We start from the raw sequence: 12,294 nt of genomic DNA, 5'->3' as shown, positions 1-12,294 counted from the left end.
GACTCCCTCTTCTTTGTGGCAGCCCCTGAGATATTGGAACACAGCTATCATGTCTCCCCTAGTCCTTCTTTTTGTTAAACTAGACATACCCAGTTCCTGCAACCGTTCTTCATATGTTTTAGCCTCCAGTCCCCTAATCATCTTTGTTGCTCTTCTCTGCACTCTTTCTAGAGTCTCAACATCTTTTTTACATCGTGGCGACCAAAACTGGATGCAATATTCCAAGTGTGGCCTTACCAAGGCATTATAAAGTGGTACTAACACTTCACGTGATCTTGAGTCTATCCCTCTGTTTATGCAGCCCAGAACTGTGTTGGCTTTTTTAACAGCTGCTGCACACTGCTGGCTCATATCTAAATGGTTATCCACTAGGACTCCAAGATCCCTCTCACAGGTACTACTTTGAAGGGACTTACTTTCTTTAAAGCAATTAATAAGACAATTTCCAAAAGTGATTAGTAAAGGAAATGTGAAAATTTTGGTTGGAGCAAGTATGGAAATTTTTCTCAGATTCCAGTTTTCCAACCTTCTGGAAACTATTGTTTTGCATTATTCTCATAAGATGCCACCATATAGAGTGCAGATTGTGGAACCTTACATACTCTCTTTGTCCAGAGAGGGTTGAAGGAACTGATCTACTCGACTGCTCCCCGTACTTAACTGTAATCATTGGCTTTGTATCATGCGGAGCCATCTTAAGCTCACCATTCTTTTCCAGGAGTCCACAGCCTCATATATCTTCATGGTATCTTTTCCCTGGTCTTGCATCATAAAGTTCCCGTTCCTAGTTTCCATAGCTGCAATCTCTTCTGTTTCACAATCCATCTGGACCCTTTCCATCTTGGCTTTGAATAAGTGCTTCAGACTCTCTCAAGGTCTGTCCTTCTAGCCTGAGATCATTTTTTATTGTTCCAGCAATTTGTAAATACATTAATCATGGTAAATTTCAGCCTTCATTAAACAGTTTTGTTACGTCTTTAGTCTATTTTCTGAGTCTATGTGCCATATTGACATATATGATTAAATATTTTTACGTATACTATAGTTATTCCTGAAATAATAAATGGTGTTTGATGGCAAAGCTATTGGTAATGTTACTGGACTTATTGTTTTCTCTGATTTTTCTTTAGATGGTATAAATATTTTACCCTATATGTATAGTCTTTGTATTTCATTGATAACTGTGTTATTTTGAATAGAAAAATATGAAGATCCTTCTTGTTCCTGTGCCTATTGATTGAAAGACATACTGCTTAATAATAGAAATTTAAGATTGAATAGAAAGAGACAATCCACCCCTGGCCTGAGCGCCAAACATGATTTTGTCTCTTCAGGTTCTTCTATTTTTCTTTTTTCCAGAGGTAAAAGCAAGAGTCCTTCTGGCACTTCTTCAATATACAGGTAATTTTTATTTAAAGCTGTTGATAAACTTTTGTAAATGTATTCATCTCAGCTTGATGGTTTTCTTGCAGAGGTTTCATTACCAAACTAAGTAACATCATGAATATGTGGTTTGATAATGGAACCTCTGTAAGAAAACAACCAAAATCAGAGATCATCAAGGATCCCACAGCTAAACTCTGAGCTACAAATATTCTTTTTATTGTTACTTACTTAAGTAAGAAAAATAGTTTAATGTTTAGTAATTGATATTAATCTGATCTGGATAAGGTTACACTTTCTGGACTTACAACTTATTTTTGAGGAACAGATGATAAATATGACCAGGAAGTTCTTTCGCATAAATCCATTTACAGGTGCTCCTTATTTAACAATGGCAATGGAGACCAGAATTTATACTGCTAACTGACTCAGTGATAAAGTGTGGCTGCACTACTTACTGACAGAAATCCCAGCACTTCCATTGTTAAGCAAACCATTCTTTGTCATTAAGCAAGAATGTCACAAAGTCAACATTTGTGACTTTCTGCTGGCTTCCCTATTGATTTTGTTTGTCGGAAGCTGACAGTGAAGGTTGCAAATGGTGATGATGTGACCTCTGGATGCTGCGATATTGTTACCAAGTCATTGTGAGCCAGGTGCCAAGTGGCTGAATTGTGATCATGTGCCATGGGGATGCAATGACAGCTACAACTATGTAGAAACATCGTAACCCCTCCTTTATTCAGCACCATCATAACTCTGAACAGTTGTTGAATGAGTGGTTGTTAACAAGGACTTCCTCTATAGATACATGAGTGAGAAAGACCCATGAATCTTATTGGACTTTCTGAGCAAGCATGTATAAAATTGTGACATAAAGAGGTAGCTGATCATTTACAATATAGAAGGCACTTGCTATGAAAGTAGGCTAACTTGTGGATATGTATTAGATATATGTATGCAGAATAAAGAAGTATTATAGCATACACATTTAAATTGAACAAGATTCCATAGCAAACAGTGTTTTTTTGACAATTGGATGTGTACTAAGATAGAATAATTTAATAATTAAATTCATTTATGATTTACCTGTAGTCTACAACCTTACTCTATAGTGATAGCATGGCATTTCTTTCATCAGCCTGTGCAATCAAAAGATCCTATAAGTATATATATTATTTGGTGTTGAATAGCAATTTTTGTTCTCAGAAAACAAGATCAATGCTTAGGACTACGCTTACTTTCTCATCAGTTTAGATGATTTTTCACCTATTTTTCTTATTATGCTCTTTTCAGATAGTGAGATACAGCTGAGGAGAGACATGGTCTTCTGCCAGAGTCTAGTTGCTACAGTTTGTGCATTTTCAGAGCAATTAATGGCTGCCTTAAATCAAATGTTTGACAATAGCAAGGAGTGTGAAATGGAAACACAAGAGGCCAGTAGGAGATGGTTGGAACAGATATCTGCCGCAGGTGTTCTCCTTTACTTCCAGTCACTGCTGTCACCAAACCTGGTGAGAAATCCTATTAATGTCTATATAATATTGACCAATACTTTATTATCCTGAACAAAACCTGAAATAAAATTTTGTAAAAGAGCAATTTTTCAATAATCTTGCTGAATGTTGACTGATACCATTCTATATTATTATTATTATTGTTATTATTATTAAATCAAACCAATAGATCAACTGATTGACCCAGAGAGGTTCCTGACGGAGCTTGGGCCGTTACCTGAGGATCTGGCCCACGGCACGGCTGAAGAACTAGTTGCGGCCTGGGAACAGGCCGCGGCTGGGGCTTTAGACCGGGTTGTGCCTTTGCGGCCTCTGACCCGGCGTAGATCTCAACCAGCCCCTTGGTTCTCCGAGGAGCTGAGGGAGATGAAACGCCGGAGAAGACGCCTAGAGAGTGCCTGGAGATCCAGCTGTTCCGAAGCTGACCGGACACTAGTTAAGTCTTATTCTAAGACTTACCTAGTGGCACTGAGGGAAGCGAAGTGTTTCTATGCTTCCTCCCTCATTGCGTTGGCAGATTTAATAATTTAATTTGTATACCGCCCTTCTCCCGGAGGACTCAGGGCGGTGAACAGGCAGAGAAATAAAAACAATACATTTCAATAAAAACAATAAAAACAATATTTAAAAAACTAACCGCCCGGCCGCCTGTTTCGGGTGACCCGCTCTCTCCTTCATCAGGAGGTGCGGGATGACCCCTTACAGGGAAGGGCCGAGGAGTTTAGTGGTTATCTATACGATAAAATCGTTCAGCTTCGGGATGGTCTGGATCAAAATTGGGATGATCCAGGTGAGAGGGCAGAGACTCGTCGAGATTGTTTGGGATGAATTTGACCCTGTGGCTCTCGAGGACGTGGACAGGTTGTTGGGGAGGTTACATGCCACCACATGTTTACTGGACCCGTGCTCCTCCTGGTTGGTGCTGGCCACACAGGAGGTGACACGAGGATGGCTCCGGGGGATTATCAATGCTTCTCTGTTGGAAGGGGTTTTCCCTGCCGCCTTGAAAGAGGCGGTGGTGAGGCCCCTTCTCAAGAAGCCTTCCCTGGACTGTTTTGGGAAATTATCGTCCGGTCTCCAACCTTCGCTTTGTTGCGAAGGTTGTTGAGAGTGTGGTGGCGCGTCAACTACCCCAATACCTGGATGAAGCTGTCTATCTAGACCCGTTCCAGTCCGGCTTCCGACCCGGATATAGCACGGAGATGGCTTTGGTCGCGCTGGTGGATGATCTCTGGAGGGACAGGGACAGGGGTTGCTCCTCTGCCCTGGTCCTATTAGATCTCTCAGCGGCTTTTGATACCATCGACCGTGGTATCTTGCTGCACCGGTTGGAGGGTTTGGGAGTGGGAGGCACCGTTTATCGGTGGTTCTCCTCCTATCTCTCTGACCAGTCGCAGACGGTGTTGATAGGAGGGCTGAGATCGACCGCGAGGCGCCTCACTTATGGTGTGCCGCAGGGGTCGATTCTCTCGCCTCTCCTGTTCAACATCTATATGAAGCCGCTGGGTGAGATCATCAGTGGTTTTGGGGTGAGGTACCAACTGTATGCTGATGACACGCAGCTGTACTTCACCCCAGGCCACCCCAACGAAGCTATCGAAGTGCTGACCTGGTGTCTGGAAGCCGTACGGGTCTGGATGGGGAGAAACAGGCTCAAGCTCAATCCCTCCAAGACGGAATGGCTGTGGATGCTGGCACCCCAGTACAGCCAGCTGCAGTTGCAGCTGACTGTTGGGGGCGAAACATTGACCCCAATGGAAAGGGTGCGCAACTTGGGCGTTCTCCTGGATGAACGGCTGTCGTTTGAAGATCACTTGATGGCCGTCTCCAGAAGAGCTTTTCATCAGGTTCGCCTGATTCGCCAGTTGCGCCCCTTCCTTGACCGGGATGCCCTATGCATACTCTGGTTACCTCCCGCCTGGATTATTGCAATGCTCTCTACATGGGGCTCCCTTTGAAGAGCACCCGGAGGCTGCAGTTAGTTCAGAATGCGGCTGCGCGGGTGATAGAGGGAGCCACACATGGCTCCCATGTAACACCACTCCTGCGCAGTCTGCTCTGGCTACCTGTGGTCTCTCGGCTGCACTTCAAGGTGTTGGTTACTACCTTTAAAGCGCTCCATGGCTTAGGGCCAGGGTACTTACGGGACCGCCTTCTGCTATCGAATACCTCCCACCGACCCGTACGCTCACACAGAGAGGGGCTTCTCAGGGTGCCGTCCGCCAAGCAATGTCGGCTGGTGGCCCCCAGGGGAAGGTCCTTCTCTGTGGGGGCTCCTACCCTCTGGAACGAACTTCCCCCTGGACTACGTCAACTGCCTGACCTTCGGACCTTCCGCTGCGAGCTGAAGGCCTATTTGTTTATTTGCGCGGGACTGGCTTCGTAATTTTTAAATTTTATAATTTTATAAGTTTTAGAGAGTTTAATTTTAATAGTATATTATTTTAAATTTTAGCCGATATATAATAAGTTTTTTAATCTTTGTTTTATTTGTATATTGTCTATTTTTATTATGGCTGTGAACCGCCCTGAGTCCTTCGGGAGAAGGGCGGTATAAAAATCTAATAAATAATAATAATAATAATAAAACTGTATCAGGAAGCCCCCACAGTGAACTAGGTAGCAAAATTAACAAATACTAGTACTAATAATAATCCTTCAATGATATCGCTAACACCATGCTTCTAATTATGACCATTTTCATTTTGAAGCCGGAACTGGGAAAAGTTGGACATAGCATTTCTTGCTCTATACCATTAATTACAATCCTTAAGCCCTCATTTGTGTGAAAGTGTGGTTCTTCTCCCTTATATGCGATTTGGCTTCAGTCCAATTTTCTCCAGGACTTTTGTAACCTGTGATACAAAAGGATCCATTGGATTGAATCTACTTAGTTTCGCTTAAGTTTCAATGAAAGTGGTGGTACACCAATTTAATGGCTATAGTCATTAAATTGACCATAGCCTAGTTCTCATAGGACTTCTGTCTGGAATGAACATATTATATTGTAGTTCTTAATACTGTTGAACATTAGTGACTTAAATTTATATATATATTAATTTATTCCATCAGAAAATAGTTTCTTCTTAAATAATACTGAGTTGTCATTCTTTTTGATTTCTGTGGTTTTATATTCTATAGTCTCAATTTTGAGGCAATTTCCCCCAGCGTGATATTTCAGGCCACTGACGTGTACACAGAGATCTCTTGCACCCATCAGCTCCCTTTTTAGCTGAGCTTAATTTTAAACCAGTTATTTTGATACAAACAGCAGTAAAGATAATTAACTAAGAGCCCCTTGACTGGAATGTGGGAAACTTACAAATTATTTTAGAAGCCACAATACAGAACTTCATTTTCTTTTCAATATACTAAATATTGTAACTTTTTTTTTTATTTACATTTATATCCTACCCTTCTCCGAAGACTCAGGGCGGCTTACAGTGTGTAAGGCAATAGTCTCATTCTATTTGTATATTTACAAAGTCAACTTATTGCCCCTCCCCCAACAATCTGGGTCCTCATTTTACCTACCTTATAAAGGATGCAAGGCTGAGTCAACCTTGGGCCTGGTGGGATTCGAGCCTGCAGTAATTGCAGGCTGCTGTGTTTTAACACATCAACACTGTCAGACTATTTACTGAATCTGCACTACTATTAATCGTTTCATAGTTCCCATCACCAATCTCTTTCCACTTATGACTGTATGACTATAACTTGTTGCTGGCAATCCTTATGATTTATATTGATATATTGACCATCAATTGTGTTGTAAATGTTGTACCTTGATGAATGTATCTTTTCTTTTATGTACACTGAGAGCATATGCACCAAGACAAATTCCTTGTGTGTCCAATCACACTTGGCCAATAAAATTCTATTCTATTCTATTCTATTCTATTCTATTCTATTCTATTCTATTCTATTCTATTCTATTCTATTCTATTTAATAACAGGCTATCTTACAGCCTGAGCCACCACGGCCCTACTCACCCTAACTTACCCTAACTTACAAAGCCAGGGTAAGTACTTAAGCTTGGTTTTCAGTAACACATTTTAAATATACTTGTTTATTTGAAGAACAATTAAAATTCTATGCAATGTAAATACCCAGGTTTTAAAGCCTTGCAAAAGTCCATAGAGTTGGAGCGATTCTAATCTTGAAGGGGAAAAACTCCACAAGATTGGGACTGTAGCAGAGATATGCCCATTAAACCAACAAATCTGGGATTTCTGGATCAAAAAATTGCAGCCTTTCCCAACTTTGTGCTATATGATTGAGTCTGTCATCTGCAGCTCTATAACTGTCTGGTTTGGTTCTGCAACCCAACAAGACAGACACAGACTTCAGAGGATAATTAGAACTGCAAAAAAGCAATTGCTACCAACCTGCCTTCCATTGAGGACCTGTATACTGCACGAGTCAAAAAGACGGCTGTGAAAATATTTACAGACCTCTGACATCCTGGACATAAACTGTTTCAACTCCTACCCTCAAAACGATGCTATAGAGCACTGCACACCAGAACAACTAGACACAAGAACAGTTTTTTCCCTGAATGCCATCACTCTGCTAAACAAATAATTCCCTCAACACTGTCAAGCTATTAACTCTGTACCACTATTAATCTTCTCGTCGTTCCAATCACCCATCTCCTGCCACTTATGACTGTATGACTGTAACTTTGTTGCTTGTATCCTTACAATTTATATTGATATTGATTGTTTCCTGATTGCTTATTTTTACCTTATGAATATAATTGTTGTACCTTATGATTCTTGATGAATGTATCTTTTCTTTTATCTACACTGAGAGCATATGCACCAAGACAAATTCCTTGTTTGTTTCATCACACTTGGCCAATAAAAAATTCTATTCTATTCTATTCTATTCTATTCTATTCTATTCTATTCTATTCTATTCTATTCTATTCTATTCTATTCTATTCTATTCTATACGTATATTGCACTATATTCCCAAAATTTCTAAAGAAACACTCCCCATGCTGGCTGAGAATTCTAAGCGTTATTTATACAGTACACTGGATGACATTAGGTTGATGAAAGGTGCTGACCTTTATTTAACAATGTCTCTGGAAGTTTGTTTGTTTGTTTGTTTGTTTATTTATTTATTTATTTTATTTTTTATTAATTAATTAATTAATTATATTTGCATACCACCCTTCTCCCGAAGGACTCAGGGCGGTTCACAGCCAGTAAAAGACAAAATACATATAATACAAATTAAAAACTATATAAAAAACTGATTCGATTAATGGCCTAAATTTTTTTAAATACAATTAAAACCCCATTTAAAACCCCTAATTCAAAACCCCAGTTTAAAACTATGTTCAAGCTAGTCCTGCACGTCGAAACAACAGCGTCTTCAGCTTGCGGCGGAAGGTCCGGAGGTCGGGGAGTTGACGAAGCCCCGGAGGCAGCTCGTTCCAGAGGGTGGGAGCCCCCACAGAGAAGGCCCTCCCCTGGAGGTCACCAGCCGACATTGTTTGGCTGACGGTATCCGGAGGAGGCCCTCTCTGTGAGAGCGCAGGTCGGTGTGAGGCTACTGGTGGCAGTAGGCGGTCCCGTAAGTAACCCGGTCCTAAGCCATGGAGCGCTTTGAAGGTGATAACAAGAACCTTGAATTAAACCCAGAAGACCACTGGGAGCCAGTGCAAACTGCGCAGGAGAGGTGTCTCACGGGAGCCACAAAGTGCTCCCTCTATCACCCGTGCAGCCGCATTCTGGACCAGTTGAAGCCTCCAGGTACCCTTCAAGGGGAGCCCCATGTAAAGAGCGTTGCAATAGTCCAGGCGGGATGTAACAAGGGCATGAGTGACTGTGCATAAGGAAGCCCGGTCCAGAAAGGGGCGCAACTGGCATATCAGGCGAACCTAATAAAAAGCTTCCCTGGCGACGGCCGTCATATGTTCTTTTAAAGACAACCGTGCATCCAGGAGGACATCCAGATTGCGAGCCCTTTCCGTGGGGGCCAACAACTCACCCCCGATGGTCAGTGATGGAATTAGCTGACTGTACCGGGCCGCCGGCATCCAAAGCCACTCGGTCTTGGTGGGATTGAGTCTGAGTCTGTTTCTCCCCATCCAGACCCGTACAGCCTCCAGGCACTGGGACATCACTTCAACAGCCTCGTTGGGGTGGTTAGGGGTGGAAATATACAGCTGAGTATCATCAGCGTATAGATGACAATTCACCCCAAAACCACGGATGATTTCACCCAGCGGCTTCATGTAGATATTGAACAGAAGAGGCGAGAGAACCGACCCTTGCGGCACCCCAATAAGAGGCGCCTCGGGGCCGATCTCTGCCCTCCTGTTAACACTGTCTGCGACTGGTCAGAGAGGTAGGAGGAGAACCACTGATGAACGGTGCCTCCCACTCCAAGTCCCCTGAGCTGGCGCAGCAGGATACCATGGTCAATGGTATCAAAAGCTGCTGAGAGATCTAATAGGACCAGGACAGAGGAACAACCTCTATCCCGAGCCCTCCAGAGATCATCAACCAACGCAACCAAGGCTGTTTCCGTGCTGTAACCAGGCCGGAAACTGGACTGGAATGGATCTAGATAGACAGTTTCATCCAGGTACTGGGGCAACTGTCGTGCAACCACACTCTCAACAACCTTCGCAGCTCCAACGAAGGTTGGAGACAGGATGGTAATTTGCTAAAATAGCTCAAGGTTTCTTGAGGAGGGGCTGCACCACCGCCTCTTTCAAGGCGGTAGGGAAGACACCCTCCATCAAAGAAGCGTTCACAATTCCCTGGAGCCAGCCTCGTGTCACCTCCCGGGTGGCCAGTACCAGCCAGGAGGGACACGGGTCCAGTAAACATGTGGTCGCATTCAGTCCCCCCAGTATCCTGTCCATGTCCTCAGGAGCCACAGAATCAAACTCATCCCAGATAGTAACCCCAAGACCTGCCTCTCCCACCCCGCCCGGATCTACCCAATCTGTGTCCAACCCTTCCCGAATCTGAGCGATTTTATCAAACAGATACTGTCCAAACTCCTCAGCTCGACCCTGTAAGGGATCTTCCACCGCTCCCTGATGGAAGAGCGAGTGGGTCACCCTAAACAGGGCGGCCGGGCGGTTATCTGCTGATGCAATGAGGGTGTTAAAATATTCCCGTTTTGCCACCCTCATCGCCACTAGATAGGTCCGAATTTGAGACCTAACTAGTGTCCGGTCAGATTAGGAGCGGCTGGCCCTCCAGATACTCTCTAGGTGTCTTCTCCGGTGCTTCATCTCCCTCAGCCCCTCCGAATACCAAGGGGCTAAACGAGATCAGCACCGGGTCAGAGGCCGCAAAGGCACAACTCGATCTAATTAATTATATTTGCATACCACCCTTCTCCCAAAGGACTCAGGGTGGTTCACAGGCAATAAAAACAAATACATATAATACAGATTAAAAACAATATAAAAAACTGATTCGATTAATGGCCTAAAATTTTTTAAATACAATTAAAACCCCGTTTAAAACCCCTAATTAAAACCCCAATTTAAAACTATGTTCAAGCTAGTCCTGCATGTCGAAACAACAGCGTCTTCAGCTCGCGGCGGAAGGTCCAGAGGTCGGGGAGTTAACGAAGCCCCGGAGACAGCTCGTTCCAGAGGGCGGGAGCCCCCACAACCCCTGGAGGTTGCCAGCCGACATTGTTTGGCTGACGGTATCCGGAGGAGGCCCTCTCTGTGAGAGCGCACTGGTCGGTGAGAGGCTACTGGTGGCAGTAGGCGGTCCCGTAAGTACCCTGGTCCTAAGCCATGGAGCGCTTTGAAGATGATAACAAGAACCTTGAATTGAACCCGGAAGACCACTGGGAGCCAGTGCAGACTGCGCAGGAGAGATGTCACACGGGAGCCATGAGGCGCTCCCTCTATCACCCACGCAGCCGCATTCTGGACCAGTTGAAGCCTCCGGGTACCCTTCAAGGGAAGCCCCGTGTAGAGAGCGTTGCAGTAGTCCAGGTGGGATGTAACAAGGGCATGAGTGACTGTGCATAAGGAAGCCCGGTCCAGAAAGGGGCGCAACTGGCATATCAGGCGAACCTGATGAAAAGCTCCCCTTGCGACGGCCATCATATGATTTTCTAAAGACAGCCGTACATCCAGGAGGACGCCCAGATTGCGAGCCCTTTCCGTGGAGGCCAATAACTCACCCCCGACGGTCAGCGATGGAATTAGCTTACTGTACCGGGCCTCCGGCATCCACAGCCACTCGGTCTTGGTGGGATTGAGTCTCAGTCTGTTCCTCCTCTTCCAGACCCGTACGGCTTCCAGGCACTGGGACATCACTTCAACAGCCTCGTTGGGGTGGTTAGGGGTGGAAATATACAGCTGAGTATCATGAGCGTATAGATGACAACTCATTCCAAAACCACGGATGATCTCACCCAGTGGCTTCATATAGATGTTGAACAGAAGAGGTGAGAGAACCGACCCTTGCGGCACCCCACATAAGAGGCGCCTTGGGGCCGATCTCTGCCCTCCTGTCAACACTGTGTGACTGGTCGGAGAGGTAGGAGGAGAACCACCGATGAACGTGCCCCCCACTCCAAGTCCTCCGAGCCGGCGCAGCAGGATACCATGGTCGATGGTATCAAAAGCCGCTGAGAGATCTAATAGGACCAGGACAGAGGAACAACCTCTGTCCCGAGCCCTCCAGAGATCATCAACCAACGTGACCAAGGCTGTTTCCGTGTTGTAACCAGGCCGGAAACCGGACTGGGATGGATCTAGATAGATAGTTTCATCCAGGTACTGGGGCAACTGTCGTGCAACCACACTCTCAACAACCTTCGCCATAAAGCGAAGGTTGGAGACAGGACGATAATTTGCTAAAATAGCTCAAGGTTTCTTGAGGAGGGGCCGCACCACCGCCTCTTTCAAGGCGGTAGGGAAGACACCCTCCATCAAAGAAGCATTCACAATTCCCTGGAGCCAGCCTCGTGTCACCTCCCGGGTGGCCAGTACCAGCCAGGAGGGACATGGTAAACATGTGGTCGCATTCAGTCCCCCCAGTATACTGTCCATGTCCTCAGGAGCCACAGAATCAAACTCATCCCAGATAGTAACCCCAAAACCTGCCTCTCCCACCCCGCCCGGATCTACCCAATCTGTGTCCAACCCTTCCCGAATCTGAGCGATTTTATCAAACAGATACTGTCCAAACTCCTCAGCTCGACCCTGTAAGGGATCTTCCACCGCTCCCTGGTGAAGGAGCGAGCGGGTCACCCTAAACAGGGCGGCTGGGCGGTTATCTGCTGATGCAATGAGAGTGGAAAAATATTCCCGTTTTGCCACCCTCATCGCCACTAGATAGGTCTGAATTTGAGACCTAACTAGTGTCCGGTCAGATTCGGAGCGGCTGGCCC

The 12,294-nt window shown here is 44.9% G+C and overlaps 1 protein-coding gene across 5 annotated transcripts in view; it reads left to right on the top strand.

Annotated features, from left to right (window-relative positions):
* The window catches only part of PREX2 (phosphatidylinositol-3,4,5-trisphosphate dependent Rac exchange factor 2), a 130,710-nt gene that overhangs the window by 94,437 nt on the left and 23,979 nt on the right, over positions 1-12,294 (top strand). For all 5 annotated transcript variants that reach the window (XR_009154364.1, XM_058176739.1, XM_058176740.1 and 2 more), the window contains 2 exons: positions 1,360-1,401; positions 2,680-2,897. Coding sequence is in view for 4 of the 5 variants with exons in the window: in XM_058176739.1 (XP_058032722.1) it covers positions 1,360-1,401; positions 2,680-2,897 (260 nt within the window). In the remaining variant the exon portion in view is untranslated. The remainder of the gene's footprint in view (positions 1-1,359; positions 1,402-2,679; positions 2,898-12,294) is intronic.

This window comes from Ahaetulla prasina, chromosome 3 (genome assembly GCF_028640845.1).
Source record: "Ahaetulla prasina isolate Xishuangbanna chromosome 3, ASM2864084v1, whole genome shotgun sequence".
Lineage (NCBI taxonomy): Eukaryota > Metazoa > Chordata > Lepidosauria > Squamata > Colubridae > Ahaetulla > Ahaetulla prasina.
Note: the sequence above shows the minus strand (reverse complement) of the source record. Positions and strands in the feature narration are given on the sequence as shown.